This window comes from Motacilla alba, chromosome 2, assembly GCF_015832195.1.
Source record: "Motacilla alba alba isolate MOTALB_02 chromosome 2, Motacilla_alba_V1.0_pri, whole genome shotgun sequence".
In the NCBI taxonomy this organism is placed as follows: Eukaryota; Metazoa; Chordata; class Aves; order Passeriformes; family Motacillidae; genus Motacilla; species Motacilla alba.
In genome coordinates this window covers 115840043-115864950 of record NC_052017.1, presented here as the reverse complement: position 1 = coordinate 115864950, position 24908 = coordinate 115840043, and the positions used below count along the sequence as shown (strand labels likewise).

Below are 24908 nucleotides of genomic sequence, written 5' to 3'. Positions count from 1 at the left end.
GTAATATACATAAGAGATCTATAAGGCATTCACAAAACATTCTTATTGGAAAAAAGATTGAATGGCAATACATTTTAATGGACTGAAAATTAAATAGATTCAAAACTAGCTAATTAATATAATTTTCAATGGAATATCATAGCTGAATAAGAGTATTTCTAGCTTGACTCCCTTAGGATTGATGCATGTTCTGATATTATTGCACATTCTCATCAGTGATCTAGAAGTACAAATACCCCTGCTCGCAGTGGCTATATTTGTAGATGACACAAAGAAAGGGAGGAGGGTAAATAATGAAAAGGCAGGCAGCTGTACAGTGCCATCTGGACTGCTTGGTAAGCTGGGATCAGTGAAACAAAATCCAGTAAACTATAGGCCAGCACAAGCGAAATTATAGAGCCTGGAAACAGGAAATACAAGTCATGACACAGATCTGTAAACTGCATTCTAGAAAACAAAATGTTTGGATAAAAGTTAGTATGATCCTGGGATGTTTAAGACAGCTGCCTAGCTACAGATGTGAAACTGATCGTACTTAGACATTCAGAAACTAATATCCTTGGACACGAAAATATAGGAATATTTTACAACTCACTAAATACCTTTTAAAACCATTTGGTTATTTCATTTATTATACAAGGTAAATTTGTGTCCCAAGCATATTTTAAGGTGTAGACATTTGCACAAAGATAAGCATATTGTATCAGAGTAAAGTAAGAAGTTTTCAAAGAAAACGATGCTACAAAATGATTCTAATTTTTATAGGGAATTGTTACTCTAACATCATTATACAAAATATACTTTTAACTAATTAGGTAGGCAATTGATTAATAAGAATAAAATGTATGTAATCTACACCTCAAATAGGTAAAAACATCAAAAAGTACTAATTAAAAAGCAATTATTAAGAAATTTTGGCTTTTTCAAATTAACTGCTTACACTGATTGTGCTAATGTTTTCAGAGTACACAATATCCACATGCCTAGAACATTTAAAAATAAAAATAGCTAACTCATGGAAAAACAAGACATAAGGATGGAACATACCCTGAAGCAAACAAATGTTGCAAATCAGGGTAGATGTAAAGCACATGAAAATGGTCCCAACACAGCATGAACTACTCTGAAGTTAAACAATGTAGAAGTGTGTTTGAGATGAAGATTTAGTGAAAATCAGTTCCTTCACAGCTGGACATGTACATAGCTTTTTTCTCATTGACTATAATCTTTTATCCAATGGCCCTCCTTTGAAGTAGAAAAATAAGAGTACTTGTGAATGCCTGGCAACAGATAAAGAAACATCAATTTATTCAAGATGACATTGATCAAAAAGAAAATAATCTGTCCTGGCAAGCTGGCCAGTAGTTTGGTCATTTCTGATCAAACTGAGGAAAATTATTAAACTGAATGAAAAGAAAACTGAAAGAAATCCAAATATCATTGAGAGTTCACAGAAAGTAAAAGTAAAATTAATCAACTGTGTTATATTTGCAAATATGTAATCAGCGGTTGAGGAATAACACCTATGCCCCTCGAAGCAGAACCAGACAGACTTCAGTAGGCAGCTCAGAGCATTTGAACTGTCTCAGCATAAAATCTATCCAAGCTTCAAACATTTTTGAGATAAACAATGAAAATCTTCAGCCAAAACTTCCAAATCAAAACATGAGCTCTTGAACTACCAAGGAAGCCTTAAAAAAAAAAAAAAAGAAAAAAAAAAAGAAATGGCTTCCAAGCACATGGAACAGTAACACAGTAACACAGAGCAGCAATCCTCAGCAGATGGCTAGAACATATTCTCCCCCGGAACAGAATACCTCATTCAAAACAACATTTTAAAGAACTTCTACATGCTCTCAAAAGATATAAGCAGAGCGGGAATCTAAGTGTACAGAATGCCATGCTGCTATGACACAGGTACAATAAAATTACTCACAAGCAGCATTTGCCCTTGGATGACAGTGTTAGTCAGGCACTGTTGCCATCCCTGTGACTTCTCTTCCAACATTTCTGCCTTCCCCATTTGACTGAATAGGTCAAGAAGCCCAGCATTATTCCTGCTATACTAAAGTCACTCAGACAATAAACCTCCTAGCAAAGCAAAGGGCAGGAGAGCAGCTTAATCCCCAACAGGATTCTCTCACCCTTTCCCCATTAATCCAAACTGAAGAAGTCTGCTCAAAGGAATTCTGATACTCATGAATAATAAATTCAATCACACCATCAACATAAGCAAGGAATTTCCCTGAAGGACAGCTGAAAAAGAAAGAGAATATAATAACTTAGACAAGGAACAATCCCTCCAATTCCCTTGTGCAATTGAAAAGTAGTTCTCAAAGCCCATTCACCTTATAGAGGTTAAATAAATTATTAGATGAAAACCAGATTTAGGAGGTAAACTTGCTCCAAGATTCAAACCACAAAGATCACAAGAATTCTTCCTATGACCTTGCAGAATCAAAAATCTTCTTCTAATTAAGCCAATAAACACAACACAAACATTAAGCATTCTACAAAAGAAGAAAAGATTGCTGAAATAGACATGTTGGAAATACATTTAAGGCCTACCCAAGGTTACTCTATTGAACTAGAGCTTTTTGTTTACTGAAGCCTTCAAAAGAAATTAATATGGGGAGTAAAGGCAGGGACACTGCCATATTGTCCACCAAGAAAGAACCACTTAACAGGAGATGAAGGGCAAATTTTTTCTCCACCTGCTTATTTGAAATATCTGCTGGAAGTCAGTTTCAGGTAGGAACACCACAGTTACAAGGTTTATAAAAATCAAAGGCAAAATTACAACACCAGATTCCTGGAAAGAAGTAATTTAAGGAGGATGTTAACAAAGAAAGGATTACGTACATCTAATCACAAGGCACTGGAAAAGAATGGAGAATAAGGAAAACTCTGAGTGGATATAGAGGACCAGTGTAGTTAGGAAAAATCCCTTGGTTGTCAGATGTAGAGCTACGAAAAGTAAAACAAGATTTCTCCCTTGCTTTTCCACTACATTAGAGTTTATGTATCCCAAATGATGTAAGCAGTCATCTGGATGACATCTAGAGATAATAAACAATAACCCGCTCCTTATATTTCTTTTCCAGTTAAAAAATAAGCCATGTTAACACATCTATCTAAGTAATATCTATAGAGGGATCTGGACAGGCTGGATTGATGGACCTAGGCCATTTTTATGAGCTTTCACAAGGCCAAGTGCAGGGTCCTGCCTTTGGGTCACAACAACCCCAGGCAGCTCTACAGGCTGGAGCAGAGTGGCTGGAAAGATGCCCAGTGGAAAAGGACCTGGGAGCGCTGGTCAACAGCTGACTGAACTCGAGCCAGTGTGTGCCCAGGGTTGCTCAGGTGGCCAAGAAGTCCAATGGCATGCTGGCTTGGATCAGAAATGGTTTGGTGAGCAGAACCAGCACAGTGATTGTCCCCCTCTACTCAGCACTGGTGAGGCCAAACCTTGAGTGCTGGGTTAAATTCTGTGCCTCTCAATTCAAGGACATTGAGGTGCTGGAGTGAGTCCAGAAAAGGGCAACAAAGCCAATGAAGGATCTGGAGGACAAGTCTAATGACAAGCTGGAGAAAAAGAAGTTCAAGGGAGACCTCATCGCGCACTGCAACTACCTGAAAGCAGACTGCAGTCAACTGGGGGTTTGGTCTCTTCTCCCAGGTAACAAGTAGCAAAAGGAAATGGCCTCAAGCTATGCCAGGTGAGATTTAGATGGGATATTAGGAAAAATTTCTCTACTCATAGGGTTGTCAACTATTGGGACAGGCTGCCCAGGGAAGTGGCAGAGTCAACTGTCTTTGGAAATGTTCAAGAAATGTGTCCATGTGGTCCTTGGGGGCATGGTTTAGTGGTGGATGGACCCGGAAGTGTTAGGTTAATGATTGAACTTGATGACTTTGGAAGTATTTTTCAACCTTAATGATTCAAGGAGTTACAATTATGAAGTCCCATGAGAGACATGTAGCATGCCTAAAAATCCCATGAGATTCAGCACAACAATTTATGAGAATAACTTTTTCAGATTCTACTGTCATCAACAAGTGTCCTGTACAATCATCAAGGTCTAAGACTGTCTCCTGTGCAAATTATTACCAAAAAAGCTTAGTTAAAATTTTCTTCTTAACAAGCATTGTCTTCAAATGGAAGAAAAAAACCCAAACAAACAACCTATGAATCAGTGTGAAAAACAGTTAAACTGTCTTCAAACTAGACATCAATTAAATAAATAAATCTTCATCAGAAGACTGATGAAATGACAGACTTCCCCATAATTAGGAAGCAGTCCTTACTTGGCAATTGCTGGAACTAAAATCCCAAGGGATACACAACAGCAGTAAAAGCACTGCATAGAAATTTTTTATCAAAAACCACAAATTTGACCTTAGTAGGCAAGAAATAGATCTGGCAGTAGCTCTAAAATAGGTATACTGCTTCAGATATGGGTCAAAAATATCTGCACAGCCGTCACTCATCTCATAGTTACTAGTTGCTGGATAGCCAGCAGATGTGGTTGATCTAATTCCTAAACAAGAATATGATTAAAGAAATAATCAAAATATCTTTCACTTCTGATTTATTAGAAAGGCATCATATTTGCAAAGAAGAAAATTAAATACCAGCAACAGCCTTCCCATTTCTACAAAAAGAGCATAATAATCACTACAAAACATATCCAAACATCAAAAAGTAGATAAAATAATCCCCTGAGTAACGAGATCTAGGTTCATCCTTACCTGCAGGTGAGTATGTCATACTTGTTTACAACCAAACCACAACTCAGGGAAATTTCCTTTTCTCACTCCACGAACAATTCAACTTATTTCAGAAACACATGATTAAACAGATGACTAGATGGTCCTTCTTGCTCTTGTATTCTCTCATTCCTTATTCTGTATGTTCTTGGTTCTATGTGTAAATAGCCACAGCTTTTTCAGGCCTTTTGCCATGGACTTCAGACACAAACCCTAGGTAGGCAGGATTTACCCTCTCTGCATCCCTAGCCATTGCAGCATGGATTCCTGAATCACAGGAATACCTTTTCATATTCAATGGTCTCATTGGAGAAATATTGCAAGCGACTTGAGTTACTTCCCTCCTTGCCATAAGTCAACATTTTAGGTTTTTTTTCTTTAAAAAAAACTTAAAGATCATATAAATTAAACCAATAAACTCAAACAAATATGACTGTGATGTTTGTAATAATAAATTCATATGTGCAGCTCTTAGCTAAGCAGACATATCATACCCATTATTCCCAGAGACATTTAATATTAATGGTATTAAATGGATTATTTAAAAAAAAAACCCACTGAGATATAACCTCAGTTATTTAAACCAATGAAGAAGATGGTATCCTCCACTCCAGAACATTAGAATCAACATTAGAATTTTGCATTCATTAGGAGTTATAAAAGAAAACCAGTTTTGATTGAAACACCTATTTTAATGATGCTCATTGCATATAACAAATTGAATCACTGTAAATGTCACCTGAAAGGATATAAAATTCAATTTTTGCACCATCTGGAATGTACTGCTGATTAAGTTGTTCAGCAATGTGATTGTATCACCTAAACAAACTAATTAACATCAGAATGACACATTTTGCAATTTCACTGGCATTTATCTGTGTCTCATTTATTCCACCTAAGTTCTTTCCCAGGATGACCTTATGCTCAAACAGTGCCATGAAGCTAGTGCATGTTAATTCTCTTTTCAAGAAGTAGCATATTTTTCATTAGACCTTACACAATGCAACACCTTTATGCAGTAGAGTAAAACAGACTGAACAACAAATTATTTTTGGAACATGAAATCTGGAACATTGAAGTCTCTTCAGCTAAACAGCCACAAAGTTTCCTCAGCTACAACAGATTCACACCTTCTTGCTCTTCAATTTCCTTCTTTTCCTTTTCAGTTTTTTGTTTAAGAGAGCACATATTAAGTCATCTTTTGTAAGTCACCTTTTTTGTCTGAGAAATTTAAATTGCAAATAAAAAAGAAAATTCTATTTCCCATAGCTTCCTCATTATGAATTCACAGCTCATAGCTAATTCTTCTCTAACTTTTCATGGAAACAGTCATTGTATTCTATACAGAAACTACCACACAGATTTTTCTGCTCCTGCACGTACTGGTGTCAGCCTAACACAACATCAAAAAATCCTGTTTGCAAATACCATTGAAAGGCACCCCAACTCCATGTTAATCTATGACTAACGCTACCTAACACCAGCCAAGGCCAGAGCCATTATTCTGAAGTGCTGAAATGTTGTTTCTGTTCAATATTACACTGCATAACTTCACAGTAAATTGGTTTCCAGGTTTATTGCCAAAGTAATTAAAAATTCAAAAGGTTGCTGTTTGAGCAGAACATTATGGAAAAGTATTAAGTACAATTGAACCTGGAGATTATTTCTTTTTATAGTGAGAGAGCAGCAGGATGGGAGGAGCAACTTGAATAAGGAAGGTCATATTAGAAATTCATATTTTTGCAAGCACATTTCAGTGGAGCCTCTACTGTAGGAAAGGGCACAAGAAAAACTAAAAGGAGGGAACTGTTTCTAAAACCTTTTTTTTTAAAAAAACCAAAAAATTACACCTGAGAGCTGGTTCAAAGAAAGCGTGAAGGCCAAGGGAGTTAAATGGATTATATGATGTGAGCATTAAAACTTATATTTGGTCTGGTTTTGCTTTATATTATCCTAATTATATTTACTAAAGTACTATTTGATTAGCATTCCTCCTTTTTTAATGTCAGAGAAGATTCTGGAGCATTACTTACAAAAATAAAAAATTAAACCCTTTGGGAATAATAAAGTAGAGGAAGGAAGAGAAGGTGAGAGGGTCCAAACCTCAAAGAAACAAACCCAACCTTTCCATCAGGTTTACTTTCTGCAAGTTGAATTTTACTACTGCATATGCTCGGAAGAGATTATATTTAACTACTGGTATAAAATTAGTAATTTGTAATGTCTCGAAATTGCAGAAGGCCTACAGCCACATCCAGAGCATGAGCCATCATTGTGAACATCTCAGCTGGTAGCAGCTGATGGCATCACCTGGAGCAAACAAACACACAGTACTGAGGAGAATTAGAAGTTAAGTGTGTGTAGTCTCCCAAGAGAGACAAAAGGATGTGATGATGAATAAGAGGTGTGTGGGAAGAAATTCTCAGCTGAGCTGTACATGAACATATACACTATGTACAGCAGCAAAGAAATGCACTGTTATCACTCTTGCTTTGCTCTCAGTGAAGGCAGTGATTTGTGTTCAACTGAAAATCCATCAATTGAACAGACAGCACACGAGTTTTGTCTGTAACAGAGATCTAATCTCTACCAAGAGTAAGCAGCAATGACAGTGTTGTCTCCCTCTTGTTGTCACACAGCTGAACAGTAAAACCCCACCTGTGCACACCCAAAACCCACTCCCAGGAGACCAGCCTCCCAGGAGACGTCACTAGCGTCTCCTGTGTCCCTACAGATCCTCTGGGGGGAAAAGCCAGAGACACCTCAAGCTCCCCAGCTGCAGTAACACTCATGATGAAATGTTTAAGACTCTTAATTAAGATAAGGTTTTGAGTCTTCAACTTGTACTAATTTTTTGAATGTAAACACTCCTACTCTAAACCATCCATGGACACTCACTCAGGGTTTTATCTTGACAGAGGCTTTTTTCCATAGATCAAAAATAGTGCAGTAGAAGAGTTGTCTATTACTAAGGCTTTGTAGCAGGTTTAAATCTTCTTCAGTGTCCTTATTATTACAATGCTTCTCCTGACCTCCAACCAAATCGTTTTTGCCACATGCTCAGCAAATTATTTCTTGCTCTTCTTCCCAGTGGATATGAAAAAAAAAAAAACCTTCCACCATATAAAAGTCACTTACATGTGAGTAGATGCACAATGACCTATCCTCTGCTTAGACTAAAGAAGTCCTTTATCCTCCATCTATTGATTTTCCATGTTGCTTTTATGGATGCGGCCAACTTTGTCCCTGAGCTTTCTGGAGTGGGTAATTCTATGGAGCTAATTACGACGATAATTAAACCAAAATAATGGTGTCTGTTTTGTCACTTACATCAGCACAAGTTAGAAAGAGAATCACTTTTTCTTTCATATTGCTGATATAAATTCAACCAATGCTATCATTTCACATTAAAAAAAGGCACAAGCCCAAGCATACACCATAACATCTCTATTAATACAAATTGGCATTGGTTCTGAGCTTAATTTACTCCATTTGAGATGATAAGATATAATTGCAGCACAATTAAGGATTGACTGACATGCACCAGATGGAATAAATTTGATTTCACAAGTAGCCAGTATAAAGTTCACATAATTAACTCTCATTCTGACATACAACATTTTGTTTGGAAAAGAGCACTAGGTTTCCAGTCTCTCAGCATTTTAATAAGTAAATTATTAGTCCATTTTTTCCTCAGATGGAAGAAATCATTAATTTTGTCAGATAATTCTATCCTCCAACTTCAGATCCATATAATAATTTGGCCTACAGTTCTGTCTCCAGCTTAATAAGGCTGGATGGGAGCCCTACAAACTTTGATCATCCATTGACCAAAGTAAATATTACTAGGAAAAAACACATGAAAAAGTATTGTTTCATTAAATTACATAAGTGAAACTTCCTTTGGCTTCAGGGGAAAGGCTAATGAAGTTGGTGCCACAGGCAGATCAGAGAGCTCACATTCACTCAATATGTAAAACTAAGGACAAGGTAATAAGCATAAGCTGTTTAGAAATAGTTTCCTACTGAATATATGAGCGTGTGTCAGGCAAATCCTTGGCCAAAAAATTAGAAGAGTCAGTTGACACAGAGCTCAATTTTGAGAGCAAAACTTAAATCCAGAATGGGGCATGGTTCACAGCAAAGAAGCATGCCATGGAAAAGCCATGCAGGACAAGCAGAAACATCCTAGAAAAAGAAAAGAGCTCATCAATGTAACCCAGCTGCTTAGGTAAGGCATATGAAACAACAGGAAAGGTGTACACAATACCACAATGCTGCTATACATTTACCAAATAAAGGTTTTAACACATGGAAAGAAATGCCAGTAACTCACAAATACAAAAGCAGTAGAAAAAATGGCCTATAAAAAATTGGAATAGCAAATGATAAATGCAAATGAATACAGCTATTTTCATACTGGACCTGAAATACTCGGGGGATGTGACAACAGAATTAATAACTGCACATTCTAAACAGACAAAGACTCCTTTGAACAGGACTACATAACACCATGTATTGCTGCAGATGGAGGGCTGGCTTACACACATTAGAAATTATGGGGTCCATATTTAAGCACATACAAAACTTCAGGAAAACAGTTTGTGTTTTTGTCTGCTTTAATGCCTATACTCTGGAATGTGACAATTAGAACTTAATTTCATTTCAAGACAGAATGAGATCAAAACAATTAATGAGCTTGTGCATGGATGTAGTAAGCTGTCATCCTGCAACAAAGAATTAAAAGGTCATGTCATATTAACAGCTTTGTTTCTCTCATATGGAATGGTTAACACTAAAAATTATGTTTCCAATTTCAGAAAAGTAGTAAATGAAAAAAGATGGGCAAAATTCTTTTATTTCATACGAGCAGTTTCATTGCTGCTAAAATCAGAAAAAAATTATTACAAATAAAAAAGGGGTATATAGGTATATTTATTTTATATCTGATCAAATACAATTTCTTTAGCCCTGAAAAAAGCATTACAATTTTATTTGTGCATCTGTTACATAAGTGAAGAAGGATCTTGACCTCTATGTTGTTTATAAGGCAGTTAAAGAGGAAACAGTTGCTCATTAGATTTCTACTGACAACAGCAGCTGTGGGAGAGCTGTGTTTATTTCCCTTTTGCACCCAAGACGACTTGAATCTATATCATCCTTTTCCCAGGAGACTGCCTTAATCACCATAGTGTAGCTATTGGAGGGTGCTTAGTTTATCAAGAAAATTATAATTGAAGATAATTGAAGGGAAAATGTTTCAAACTTTCACAGTAAACAGGCCTACGTTACCTATTCAGGTAGTCCCTCTTATTCTCTTTCAAATTTTTCATTACCTGCAGTGGAACTTCCTGGCAGAATTCAAAAAGTGAATATTCAAAGGAGATCCTCCTCCCCACTTCAGAAATAAGATCTGAGCAAAATTTCAGCAGTGGTACGTTCCACTGTAACATTTGAAAAGTCTGTCTGCATGCTCCATGGGCAGATATTGAATTAAAATTACCATTTATTATTGTACAAAGTTAGATTTTCAGAAGCATTCATTATTAAAGTCTTAATAAACTCATGGGACGTCAACCAGGAGCTAGCTCATTCTGGTCAGAGCAAATACAAACATTGTAGTGCTTAAAAACAAACAAGCCAACAGAAATCAGTCACCTGCCTGACAGCATTACAATTTTCCCTGATAGAATGTCAACAGAAGTTTAAAATTGTAATCAATCTGTATTCATTTCAAAGATACAGTTTCTTTTTCTTTCTTTAATGGAAAAAGAGAACAATAGGAAGAAAAAAAAGTGAATATTGCCTGCCAAGATTTCAATGCTGAATAAACAACCATACTTGGAAATCTTATTATGGTGTTTGATTTCCCAGCCACACTAATGTACTCTAATAACAGCATTTTTCTATCATGTCTGACAACAGAGGAACATATTCATGGAGGAAATGATGATTTTTTTCAACTAGTATCTTGGATAAAATATGGGTCCCAATTAAATTTGCTGTGACATATTAAACAAATAATAAATACTCAGTACTTTATGTATATGGAACAAAAAGACCTTAGTCTCTTGATGGCCTCACCGTATCCAGCAAAATTTTCGGAAAGACAAATAAATAGATCCAAAATACTGTGATGTACCGAAAAAGTTTCTTAATTCTATCATTGCTAAGTTGGTCTTGATACTCATACCTTTGGCATAATTTATACTAGTGCAGTTAACTTCCACAGTTGTAATTTTGTGTCTATCACCTTGTTAAGAAACACTTCTTAACTGCAATTATAAACCACAAGATAAAAGTTCCACAAAAATGTTGAGATTAACTGAAGTATAATCTTATAAAAGGGAATTTTGTCAGCTGCCAGGTAGTATTTTTGCTACTATTTCTCTGCATTGTGATTTGTCATGTTAAGTAAGAAGAGCGAAAAGTGAAACACAGAACTGAAATTGGAAGATGAAGGATTTCAATTCACACCAGCTGATTTATAAACCTCTTAACTGAGCATATGATCAGAATCACTTGCAAACAAATTCAAGGGTCAGACTAAAAGCTTTGCTTCACTTCCTAGGCGCTTAGATAAATATATTCCTTACACATAAAATGTAATAGTCACTACAAAACAGACATGACCCAAATAAATAAAAGTATACAACCTCTTTGTATCATAAGAATGAACTATTATTTGGTTATTCACCTTTTCTATGTGTAGCTCTTCTGTTCATCTAATAGATTTTTAAGTTAGAACATATCATAAGGATCATTTATTTTGATCCTCTATGAAGTGGACTAATTTCTTTATCAAGCCTGTAACATCTCATGAGCTACATAATTGAAGGAAAAATAAACTGTTGCAGCTTTTCATTATGCAATTTTATCACCAAAGGAACCTATCACTGAAAGCGTAAATTTAAATGGAATTTCTACTGCGTAAATGAACTCTTATTTCTTATTAAATTGGTTTCATCTGCTTTCTGTTTGTTGTCAACCAAAAGCTAGGAATCCTAGATTAATCCTACCAAGTACATAGTTCATAAATGTTTCACTCAGAACTGAGTGGAGTAAACAAAAATGGGTCAGGTTGGAAAGGACCACAGTGGGTCATCTGGTCCCACCTCCCTGCTCAAGCAGGGTCTTCCCAGAGCACATGGCACAGGGCTGCATTCTCTAAAAGCATTGCATGAATTAACAGTAATGCAGTTCAAATCACTAAATCTATAACCAGTATCAGTGACTAATAATGCTGAGATCAGCATGTGCCATGAGCGTACTGTGCCTGGAATCATTTAAATGTGGTAAATGTGGTAAACCAAGATCTGTATCGTCTGTGTCCAGCTGGAGGATAAAAACCAGCAGGTGTTCTATGAAATTCCCTGCAGATACTATGCTGAGCATAACCTAGGCTAACAAGTGCTGCCTTGAACCAGCACACATCTCTTGATAATTCCAGCAAATATTTCTGCTCTAATCAGAGGACTGAATAAAGAATTGGTGACCTAAAACACTGAATGCCATATAAAGGAAAGTTTTATTCAGATGTGACAAAAGTCACTCTTTGCCATTTGTTCTTTTTTACAAAGAATTAACATTCTCACTGCGAGATCAGTTTGCTCAGCAAGTTGTCACATTAACCTTCTTAGTAATTTTCTTTCAAAGCAGTCTTGGAAATTCACATTTTTTACACACACTTGAAAATTCAACCAAAATGATACTGCCTGCTTTTCAACAATCAAAAAGGACCTCAAATTTACAACTGAATTCCTTCCCACCTCTCCCCTTGGGATGATACTTCAGAAGGCAACTGTAATTCAGATTCATTGCATTCATGTACTTCAAACCTATGACTATTTACTGGCAGGGAGAAGTTCAAACATCACAGTTCTTGTTGGAGGGAAACTCCGCAGATCAAATTGTATGTTCAAACAACCACATTTTTCCTCTGTGGCTGCAGTCTTCTGAAATCTGAGAGTCCTGCTGTTGAGACACCCTCCCATAAATCTGAAGAAGGGTAAGTGACCTACCTTAGAAAGCCCGCCTACTTCCAAATAGAAGCAGATAATGAAAACATTCCAGGTGACCCACAGGGCAGTCCACACCGTGTACTAAACACAAAGCCGGATGAGAGCAAAAAAGAGAGAAAAATAAAACGTTAAGATGAAACGACTTCATGCTGAGCAGATCAATAATAAAAAACTGATATCAATAAGTATTGTTCTTCTGGGAACAGCCAAGAACAGAAAGTTCAGAAAAGGAGCTACCCCTGCAGAAGTCCCCTAAGAACCACTGGAAATTACAAATTCAATATTCATTGCTGCACTAAATAAATACCAATAAAACAGATTTATTCTTTACAGTTTTACACTATCCTACTGATATCAATTAGTTCAAAATGCTGACTGGTTTTGGGACAACTCTGAGTCATTTTTAAATCACAATTTATCTGAAATTTCCTCCTAAAGGAAATTTCAGATAAGGAAAACACCTAAATAGGTAAACATTATTGAAATAACATTTAAATATTATGAAGAAAGGTACAAGAAAAAACCCCACCACCAAAAACCCAGAAGAGCTATTGATCTGGTAATCTAGATTTTTTTTTCTTTTTAAACAAATAGGTAAAGTGTAAATCTGATCTCTCAAGAGTCTTTCACAGTAAAACGTACTTTATTGCTTTAAAATTAGCTCACTACTTCTCCAATCCTTTTGCCATGAATCTGATCCTACAAAGCATACTTAACAGTTGAACATATCCATACCTCTCCTTGGGATCTCCAGCATCGTACTGAACTCATACAGCACCCACAGCAAATATGGGACATTATTTCATCTACTTCAAATCAACATTTGCATTTTACCTGTCAGCACAACAGACTGGCACCATTTCTCTACCGATGCACTGTTGACTGACATACAGCTGTACACTATTCCCAATGATCTCTCCAGGCACTCCACCTCAGCAGCATCTCATCCTGATGGGCCAAGTGTCCACGCAGCCATGCTGGAGCTGCATCCACTGGAACAAATGCAGTGAGCAGCAGCACTGCCACTTCATGTTTACACACTTGGAGCCTTCACAGAGGAGAACTGCTGCTAAGAGCTTTTGCAAGTCTACTGAGCTGTGGCCAGATGAGGGTTAGTATCTATTTTTTTTTCTTCAATATAATCATTAAAGCTCCACATACTGAACTACAATGCATTGCACAGGTGCTATCAGTTTGGCTTTCTCGGGCAGTCTTGGGTTTGTTCCCCTCTTCATTCCTCTCCCTGTCATGTATAATGAAAGGTTCAGGTAAAGAGGATTAAACTCTTTCCCCACCTTGGTTATTCCCCCCTGCATAGGGCCTTTTCTGTACATCAAAAAGGTCGACTGCTTTAATATAATTTCTGCTGAGGTATGTAGGCAGTTGGGCAGTGGTCCAAGAAGTAGGTCACTAAGAACCAAAACAAGAGTAACACTCCTGGGCCGTTTCTTCCGTCTTACAGAAAAGTGTGACAACTGAAGGCTGGGTTATTATAAAACAGAAAAAGCTATTGTGGTCTGTACTGTTCATATGACTAACCTAGAGTATATCACGTTTTACTGCATTTGTTGACTTTGTAGTGACTTGATGCCATCATCAACTACTGATTTTCTAACATTTATATTCAGAATATTACATGCAGAGAGTTCAAAATTAATGAACAACTCATACAATTCCAGTTGCACGTAAAAAGCAGAATTTTGACTATTTGGAAGCATTCTCTTTTTGAAGAAAGAATTTTTTATCTATCTGTGAACTAAATCTGTCACCACAACAAAAGCAGTTCTATTTGATCTGCAAGACCAAGCCAAATCTGTTAATGGCCTCATTCTGTCCTGTGGGTACCAATGCTACACTGCGCAGGCAAAAACTGTCAGACCCTGCTTTCCCAGGCCAGGCTATGCTGTTTTACACAGTTTGGACCAGTTTGGTTCCTGCTCCACCATGAGGAATACTGAAAGAGAAGTGCAGGTGCAAAGCAGGTGTGCACCTTGAAACCCAGCTGCTGTGTATGGAGAGGCTCTTCTTACACCCTCACAGAACTGCAGAGATCTAAATTTGAGCTCCATTTGTTTTGTAAACACAACAATTACATTATGTTCAGTAATTAGTACTATACTTTTTTTAAGTAGGAAAGTTATTGTCTTCTTGGATATTCAAGGAGCAAATTCTTTCCTCGCATAGTTTTATAGGTACTTAAGGAAAGGCTATAAGACAGCAAAGGCAAGAAGGCAAAATTAGGAAATGTCAGAATTTGGGCTGTGCATGCCAACTTAACTTTTCTATTTTGTGGTTGTGCAATACAATCCAAACATTAGTAAAATCATCAAAGATATATTTTTATGTTAAAAGATCTTACCTCCCCCAACACATTATATGAACAGCTAGCTCAATACTTCTTTTCTCCTTGTGGCTCAGACCCTGCTCTGAGGACAGAATATTAATTTCCTCATGAGGTTTACTAAGATGCTCATCACTGTAATATGTGAGAGCTGCACAAACATTAACTAATTTATTTTATGTTATAGGGGAATGATACAACTCTCAGAATGCAAATGATGTTCTGATACATGCAGAGATTACATTCAGAAGTATTCATACATTATAAGCATCCAACTTGAGGTCCTTAAGAGATCATTTTTCAGAATGCTTGAGGTTGTACACTCAGTTTACAAACTTAGTGTTCAGTTCCCTGTGGCGGAACGAGCAGCACTTGTGCAAATCAGATCACAAGGTCTCAAGACAAGAATCCAGAATGCAAGGAGAAAACAAAGCATGCGGCAGGTTTGGTTAAAGTGACTCACTTTGAGTAAAAAAAAAGGTTTCGGTGGTTGAGAGCAGAGATAAAACTCAGCTACTGAGCACAGCCTTCAGATCAAAAGCAATCCTTTTTTTCTTGGTAGCATGTGCTTCACTCTTCCCATTGTCTTCTGTTTCCTGAAAATCAGGTTTCTATTCTACATCCGTGATCACCAGAAAACCCTCAAATGTCTATCCTTTCTACTGAAACTGAGGCAAAAATATAAGAACTAGTAGGTGTCTATCTAGTTCATATCAGCAAATATATAAAAGAACCATAGTAAGACTGCACAGAAGGGCTTTAAAAGCAACTTTTCTAAAATTTTGAGTATTTCTTTCTGAAAAAATTGTAATAATTTCTGACATTATATGCATTGAATAAATTTATATGTATATACCTTTTAGGTTAAAAAAACCACAAACCACCAAGCAATATTCCTATATGTGGCATCACACTAACACCTGCTTGAGTCATTAAGAAAGGTGTAACTTTTAGATCCATGATGCAGATTCATTATTTTTGCTAACAGAGCAACAGTCCAAATTGCCATCCTCTGTGTGAAGGGGCACATCATGCATGCCGGTAATTTTCTCTCAGTGTAGGAATGGTTAAGGTCTGAGACATCAGGGGCACACTGACCGTCAGCTTTCACTTCCCTCCCAGGCACCTAACCTGTTTCATGATCTGACCTGCCATTTAACCTCTCCCACTCTGTGTCCTGAACATTATCCTCTCCAACCTGCTGGGTCTGCTCACTCTCACCTTCCCACACCCAGCAATTCCTGCCTAGTTTTTTGGCCACCCACATTCTGATCACCCCAGCTCAGCTGGCCTCATACTCAGTGTCACAACCCTCACCACCTGGCATGAAGAAGGAATTTTCCACACAGGTTGAATCAAAAAGAAGAGTTGGTATTTTTAGTCTATATCCCAAATGATGCACCACTTAAAAATCACCTGGACATTTTTGTAACAGTTTCCTTCTAGAGTAAGGACCTAGGCCCAGGTCATAATCCTTGCTTATTTCTCCCCATAACACACTACATTTTGTCCTTGCTCTTGGCCTTTGCACTAATGATTGTATACTATGTGGTGTGAGGAAGCATTTGAAGTCTTACCAATAAAGTGGAGGGAGTACTCACTAGACCTTACAGGTTAAACATCTAATAAATATCTCCTTTCATAATGTCAGCCTCTCTGCAACAGTAAGATTTGACTCCAAAACCTCCTGACTCTAGAATCATACTGAAACCAATGCAGAGATACGTTTCATATATCAGTGAAATACAAACATTTCTAGGTTAAAACAATTGCATTGGATGGACACGATGTCACAAGAACAACTGGTTAAGGGAAAGAAAAAAGGGAATTTTATAAGTTTGAATATAATAAGGATTGTGGGGTAAGCTTAGCTTTAATGAATAAACAGTCTCAAGAGTATATTTAAATCTGAAGTGCAGCAACTACTGTGACAGTGTCATTCATGGCATTAGAGGGAATGAATGTTGGCTCGAGGATACTTCAAGGGAAAGGAGCAACCACTGAGTCGTCAAATCATCCCCCTGTAATACCTGGCATCAGTACTTGCAGAGCCTTATTAGCTATATTTATGAAAGATGGCAAGGGAAGTTACATAAATCAGCATGATGGAGCAGTAACAACACAGGACTTACCAGGAAGGATAATTCAACAAGTAATGTTGGAAGCCTAAGTATTTCACACATGTTTTCACTGTCTGTATAACATTTGTTTGAATACTGAATAAAGTATCCTACACAGCCTTTCTTATGCTGTTCTGGTTTTTTATTTTTGTTTTTTTTTTAAGAAACTCTTTCCTTGCTTTTCAACTATATCCATTGCCTATATATCATATTATTTAATGGAATACATTAAGGCAAGTAAAGCAGAGATTTCCACCATAGATTCTCCCTATTTAAATGTATTATTTTCATCCCTCGCTATTTTTTTTTCAGCTTTGAGCCTGGCTTTTGCAATTTTAGCTATATGACTCATCATTCAGAAGCCTTTTGAAGTCCCATATCAGAAGTAGCAGAGGGAGAAGATCCCCAGCTTTAACAAGTATCCTGTCATCATCATTAATCAATTTTAACAGCCTGAAAATCTTGCTGGTGATAGCAAGATCAGTTAAGAAAGGAAAAGCATGAACAAGGAAACAGATCACAGCAGAGCTCTGGAGCTTCATGACAAGAGTGCAACAGCATAGTAAGAATCGAAATTCAGCTGTTTCTTTCTTCTTTGCAAATGTTTGGGTAAGTTTCAAACGAGCTAATGTGAGAAAATTAGGAATCAGCTCTGCACTTTTATGCCCCCTGGGAACTTTGCATAGATTTAATTCAATCACAAAATATTCAAATACTGAAAATAGCACATCTGCTTAGTGACAGGACAAATTGTTCACAACATTTATCTAAATTACTAATTAATACAAAACCTATTAGAAATAATTATTGGATTTAAACTAATTAGGACACTTGGAGGGAGTTCTCACTCCCTCTCTCTCTGTTTCCTAAGCTCTGAGGACTTGGTATTTTAAGTATGAGCAAGTGAAATTCCAGATTTATTTCAGAATCATCACCCATATAGTCCTGTATCTGAGGGACTGTATACAGTGAACATGAACCACTATCTTTAACTACTTAGAATAAGAATTCCATCTCAACAGAGATGCCTCATGTATCAGCCACTGCATGACAGCTCTCAGATAGTGAGACATTTTTTTTGGTAGAAAGCTCTCATGATAAATTCTATATCACTCAAACTAATTTCTTTATTCAGACTTTTAATCTACAATGACTATATTTATGGTGCAGCTTATGTGGTCACTAAATCCTAGTGATAAACTGGCCAGCCTGGGTTCAATGGCAGTGGAAGAGTCAGAAGCATGCAACTGCTACTGTTTTTATCAGTTTCTATTGCAGCCCTCACTGAACTTCTTGGCTTTACGGACCTGCAACAAAAGCCTGCTCAATTGTGCCTGCAGAAGCACTTTCATATTTGACTGCAGTATAGATGTGCTTCAAATTATGGCCCTACATGTGTTACATTTATTCACTTACTTTCCCATCCCTTACATATTTCAAAATTTGAGGAGACTGAACATGACATACGCAGCATAAGATGACAAAGTGAAAGCTTTTGTGTAAGTTCACTTATCAGGGAAACCTTCAGGCACAGACTTCATTGCAGAAGATAGATCAAAAACAGTCTCTTGAGGTTAAACAATGGCTCTAGAGCTGGTCAGCTGAAGTCAAGATCACCATCAGAGTATGACAGATTATCATGAGGACATTTGTGTGCACACATGCCAGATTAATTTTAAGGAGACAGTTTACAGAAGCAAACCATTGTATCTGACATAATTCTCTCTTTACTTCAGTTTTTTAATATTGTGATGTGATCATCTGCATTAGTGAAGCTGATTTCCAGGGAAGTCTTCCAGAAAACACAATGGATACTAAGCATAGTTTTCTTAAAGCAATTACTTACTTTTCCAGTTAAACTGGATTAAACTTAATTTAAATCAGAAAAGTACATAAGAGCACATAAAAGCATAACTCAAAATACTTCTTCAGCCACAGACACAGTATCAAATTCTTGGGATACTAACCACTAACAAATCCAGGGGCTTAGATGTGGCTGAAAGTGTAACTATGAACATGGAAGGCCATGAAGTTTCTCCATAAGTTTGAAGCCTAATTCGTTGCTCAGAGCCTTGGTAAGAATCTCTCTGCATTGTGTTTAATACTGAAATTCAGGACATTACTGAAGATTTGCATTAAAAAGATTTTAAAGTCAGCAATAAAAGTTTACAGGTGGACTGTCACTTCTGCCTTAGTGAATACAGCCGGCAGTGGTAGACATCTTTACTGTCAGTATCACTGACTCCTTCTGGGGCTTCTGGAGACAGTGAGCAAAGCTAAACTGTGGTTGGCACAGCCCTAAGAAGCCCAGCTTCTGGAGAGCATGAGACTGGAAGATCCTCAGGCTATGCTCAACAAGAACTGAAAGCTGGTGTGACCCTGGGCAGCTGTGTAAAGACTCCATGCACTTTTCTCCTTCCTCTGGCTACTTCTTCCCATTTCCCCTCTCCCATCTCCTGGAACAAGAAAAGCACATCAAAGAGCTGACCTACACTTAAATTAACACCAGTAAAGAAAATAGTTGTTTTTAACCTGGATCTGTTCTGGTTTGACAGTTTACCAAGTGGCTGAACTGGTACCTGTGCTGGTGCAATCAGGAACAGCACAGGGACTGAAGGCAGCAGCTGAGCAAAGGGAATTTTGCTTATGCTGGCTTGAGGTATTCACTGAATTCAGCCTGAGGGCAAGGCTAGGCATGAGGCTGAACTGACAAGTTTGGAGCTAGCAACAAGAGAAGTCTCGCAACTCCTCCTTTCCCCTCCACCTCCACATTGCTGTTCATAAACATGCAGTTCCAATCCCTGCCTTATGCCAACCTCTGCAACCATTGTAACCTCACCAACTGGATTCAGGTCACCAGTTTAGCAAAAAAAATCTCCACTTTTTGCTAGGTTGGTTTTCTGACAGCTTAGAAATGGAACTGACTTACTGACAGATCCAGTTAACTCCTGCCAGAAGTGCGGGAGAGGATCTGGTGAAGTGTTCAGACAGGGAGCAGTGGGAACAGGAAGACATGACAGCCACCCTATTCTGCTGGCGTTGAGTTGTGAGGTCAGTTACAAACATCTCGTGTTACAGACATGCTTCAGACTTCAGGATTCGGATCAAACTATTCCTACTTCCCTGTAAACCCTACATTAGTAAGGATATAATCACAGATCACTCAGAGAGGTGGTGATGGGATGAAGAAGTGGGTAATCACAGAACATTCTGAGCTAGAAGGGACCCACAGGAATCATCAAGTCCAGCTCTTAACAGAATGGCCCATATAGGGATCAGACCTGTGACCCGTGGTATTATCAGCACTGTACTTTGACCAGCTGGGCTCTAAAACCTTGATCTTCCCCAGTAATGAGTATTGGCACTTGCTGTAGCTAGAGCTCCTAAATATATGCTTAAAGATCAATCAGAATATGAGTTCAGTTAAAGCAGCATAAAGTACCTTGCTGGGGAGGTGTTTCTTTAATTATGAGTTTTCTACCTCTACTTTAAAACAACTTTTGTATAGCCTAAAATGTTCAATTACATTGGAAAAGATATAGAAAGAGTCAACATCTGTCACATTTCATTTGAAAATTAAAACAGAGCTTGCATCATTGAACAGCAGTGATGTACCTGAGGGGCAAGAAATTTTGTAGTGTTGCACTTCAGACATGAATTTCCCACATAATTTTACTGATGCTTACACTAGCTTCTTATGTATAAAATTGAGAGCATGGAGCAGAAAGATGAGTCATCAATTCATGGATGCCCAGTTCTTCAACCACAGATAATAGATAAAAGTGCTGGTTTTTATATCAATCCATTTTCAATTCATTATAATCTGCTTGTAAGCTTAGAACATGAGTGTAATCTTGGATGCACTTTTGTTCACTTTTTCTTTTATGACATGACAAAGAATTTCAGGATTCCAGGCTTGACTAGAAAATATGAAGCTTTTAAAGTATTTGTTTAACGAGTTTTCCCCAGAAGACATTTATTTCATTCCTTTGTGAGGAAAAAGATAACTTTAGCCTCTTAAAATCCATTACTGACAACACAACCAAAATGTTCCAAATACAGCCATTACCAGGTAAAGACATAATACTCCTGCATTCAAAAATGAATGTGAGGGAGGAACAGATTTTTTGTTGTTGTTGGTACTTCACTTCACAGCTTTGAGATTTCTTTTTGTTCCTGGCTATATTGAGAACATGGGAAAAAAACAACTGAGAAGCTTCAAGTTACAAGCATCAGAGAGGATTTACAATAATTTAGGGTCAAAGCCATATATACAGGTCTTGACAAAATTACATGTAAGTGAGAAGGGGACTTCTTTGGAACCCATGGGTCACAGGACCAAAGAAATTTCTACAATCATTGCTCCTCTCTGCTTTAGAGAAAGAAGTAGTCAAATATAACTTGGCCATTGCAATTTTTTTTTTATTATCACCATCAATTCTGCTTGTCTGTTACAAAAAGAAGAACAGTTTGTACTTCATTTATTTATTTACATCGTCTCATTGGCTTGTACCATAGTCATAGTTTTGGCAGCACTTTCTCCAGGTTACCTGTTTTTGATAATGTCCAAAATCTCAAAAAAAAAAAATCACTTAGTAGTCCTAAATTTGCAAAAAGACATGGAGACCTGTACAGTTTCTACAGAAATACCATCTGGTGTTTTGAAACCAAGAAAATTCTGATTTGTAATATGACAGGCTTTATGGCAAAAAACAAAAAGAAATATAATAAATGAGACTTACCACGACTATATATCGAGGCCTAAACTGGATGGTTCCAAACAAACCCAAAATGACAACTATTATTTGTAGGAAATTGCCAAGGATAGGAGCCCACTGGAAACCCAGGAAGTCAAAGATTTGTCTCTCTAATGCTGCCAGCTGTAAGAAAACACACAAACAGAACATCCACATTTTAATTATGGGTTGGACAGAACACTTGATATTTTCTTATTTGCACCAGGCTTCACCAGCGAGTGAATGAAGCTGTGCAAACCTTGCTATTGCTTCTCAAACCCCATCATGCTCTCTCCCTTCCCCATGTCTTTGTTTTCTAAGATTTACTCTCAACTAGACTCGACTCCAAGCTCCTCAATCTGTTCCTCAAAGCCCAAAAGGGCACAGCAGGCCCAGACAAGTCCCCCATGTGGCCACTGTGATCCCAGGGGTCCCTTAATGCAGGAATTAAGGAAGACTGCTGAGACCTCCTGAGGCACAGCCGTAGACTCAGGGGGTGAAAGGCAGTAGAAAATGTTGGAAGACCTCAGAGCAAACTGCTTCAAAACCAGCAGCCAAATGAGCCATCTGTGCTCTTCAAAAGCTGCTACATTACTTTTGGGCAACTACAAGTCGGAAAGAAATGGTGGCATCCTAACAGCTCTCCTCCCTCTGTCCTCATGGCATTTTGGGTCTGGATTTAGTTGGGTGTGGAAAATAAGGAAACTAAGAAGCGTCAGCCTTCATCTTTGCATCAGGATGTGGTTCTCAGGTAATTCTGCATTTCTGAACATTAGACAAAAAAATTAAAACAAAAAGCAAGATATAAAATTCTTCTGCAAACACTTTTGCTACACATTTTTAACACTCCAATTCACTGTTCTAAACATAGAAAATCAACTTTCTTAGCAGCATATTTGTTGGAGTTTAAACTTAGTTCAATATTTTTTTGCAGCTGCAGCAAGATAATCTTGAGCAGCTAAATAGAAACCTACTGAGAAACAACTGAATTTCTGTGCTTGCTAGAATTTATGAACATCTACTTGATTTTACTACATTGTTACAAACCCTAAAATTTACTGAAATATGCACTTACAATATTTATAACTGAGACAGATGGAGCAAGCATGGCTCTATGAATACCAACCAAAGTATTATCATATGTGGGTATTTCACATAAACCATTTCATTTTACACATTATGGCCAGATTCAATCTTCACCTGCAAGATGAGACTAGGTGTCAGTGAGAGCAGAATACATTTTTTCTGTACAAAACCCCTCTGTTGCAGCAGACATGAAAACCATATTCTCTATGCTGAGCTTAATAAATATGATAAATCTAAACAATAAAATTAATAAAAGTTGAATCATCACCTTGGTGCAGCTCCTTTGCAATCAGTGAAGTTACACTGATTTTTATCAGCTAAACATCTGACCCAGCATATATAAATGAAAAATCACACAGTACAATACAAGGGTGTCCCAAATCCTATGTGCAGGATGGTAAATAAAGAGTTTTGAGAGCTCTTTGGCACAGGCAGAACTTACAATTTGTGGCCTAGCAACAACATACTGAGAGTCCTGTCTCACATTGGAAGGCATTTATGACATCCATGACCAGAGCCAGAGACCTTTTCATTCCCGTTACAAGTGAAAATCTTCTGGGTCAGCAAAACAGCTAAAAAAATTCAGAGACCACAATTTTTCAGAGACAATGTGTCTTCTTCCTGAAGCCCTGACATCAGCAAGGAAGCAGAAGATGAAGCTGTCAAATCAGACAAGGATTTGCTTAGTACCATCTCTGCCCTGACATTCACGGAAACCCCTCTGCAGCTTTGGTCTTCACCTGCACCAATAAACTGAGTGTGCTCCATCACACTCCCAGAACTGAAGGCAGCTGGCTTAGCATTGTCTCCATTAAAGTGTCCTTGGCTGCGAAACAGGGCAGCTGTGTGTTAACTATACCCTTACCTACTAAAAATGGCCATTGGCCATGGGTTTCCTCTCTTTGGGAAGACCACTGGTCACAATAACCCTAGTTAATGTGACAGAAAACTCTAATGGTTCACTAACATCCACAATGTCACTGACTGGCTACTTCCCCAGGCATGAGAATGTGCTGGAGTCGGGAGCAGAGAGCTTGCCCAGAGTGGGTACTGAGGAAATTCACACTGGTGGGGCATGGATGCCATTATGCATTTTATGTAGCTTTGAAACACCTAGAGCTATCTGAAAGACAAAAGTCTGCAGCACAGATATGAATGAAGCTGTTTGGTATCTGCCCCTTCTTAATCTGACCCTTGGGATAAATTTTCAGATCATCACCTCAAATGCCTGAAAAATGTAATACTGGACATAAATGAGCACAACCACTGCACTTTGCCACCAGACTCATGCTAAAAGGCTTGGTTCAGCTCATGCCTAAACTGGATCAGATAAAAAGTTTGCCTTCATGTGCATCTCCCTGATATCTGCCAAGCAAGTTCTGAGTACATCCATCTGGCAGGTCTGGGCTGCCACAAAATGCCTCAGTGGCCACAAATATATTCCCAAAGATAAGGGTGCACATGTACATATTCACCATAGAGTTACACATGAAAAAAAAATAAATTATTAGTCTTTTCATGGAATACTGGGGTTAAGGCACCCACCACAAACACAGAGAAGTTCAATTTCCTCTCCTGCTGCCTATTGAGTTATTCATTCTTCTCCTCCCACTTCCTATCCATTCAGCTACCAAGGGAAAGAGCTTCTCTTTAAAGCTGCGTCACAGCCAAAAAATACAAATTTATGTTTCACAAGTCAAAAAGAGAGCACAAGCAGGAACATGAGGGTACAGACTATTGCCTGTGGCACTTGTACAAAACTGGGAGTGTTGCTTGCATTTCTTGCCTGCAGGGCTCACTCTTTATTTTATATACAGTGACAGCATGAAACCAC

The 24908-nt window shown here is 37.7% G+C and overlaps 1 protein-coding gene across 3 annotated transcripts in view; it reads right to left on the bottom strand.

Moving 5' to 3' along the window:
- NKAIN3 (sodium/potassium transporting ATPase interacting 3) overlaps positions 1-24908 on the bottom strand; it is a 342394-nt gene that overhangs the window by 158158 nt on the left and 159328 nt on the right. For all 3 annotated transcript variants that reach the window (XM_038128125.1, XM_038128123.1, XM_038128124.1), the window contains exons 2-3: positions 21995-22132; positions 12792-12872 (exon numbers count right to left, since the gene is read on the bottom strand). In XM_038128125.1, the coding sequence (XP_037984053.1) occupies positions 12792-12872; positions 21995-22132 (219 nt within the window). The remainder of the gene's footprint in view (positions 1-12791; positions 12873-21994; positions 22133-24908) is intronic.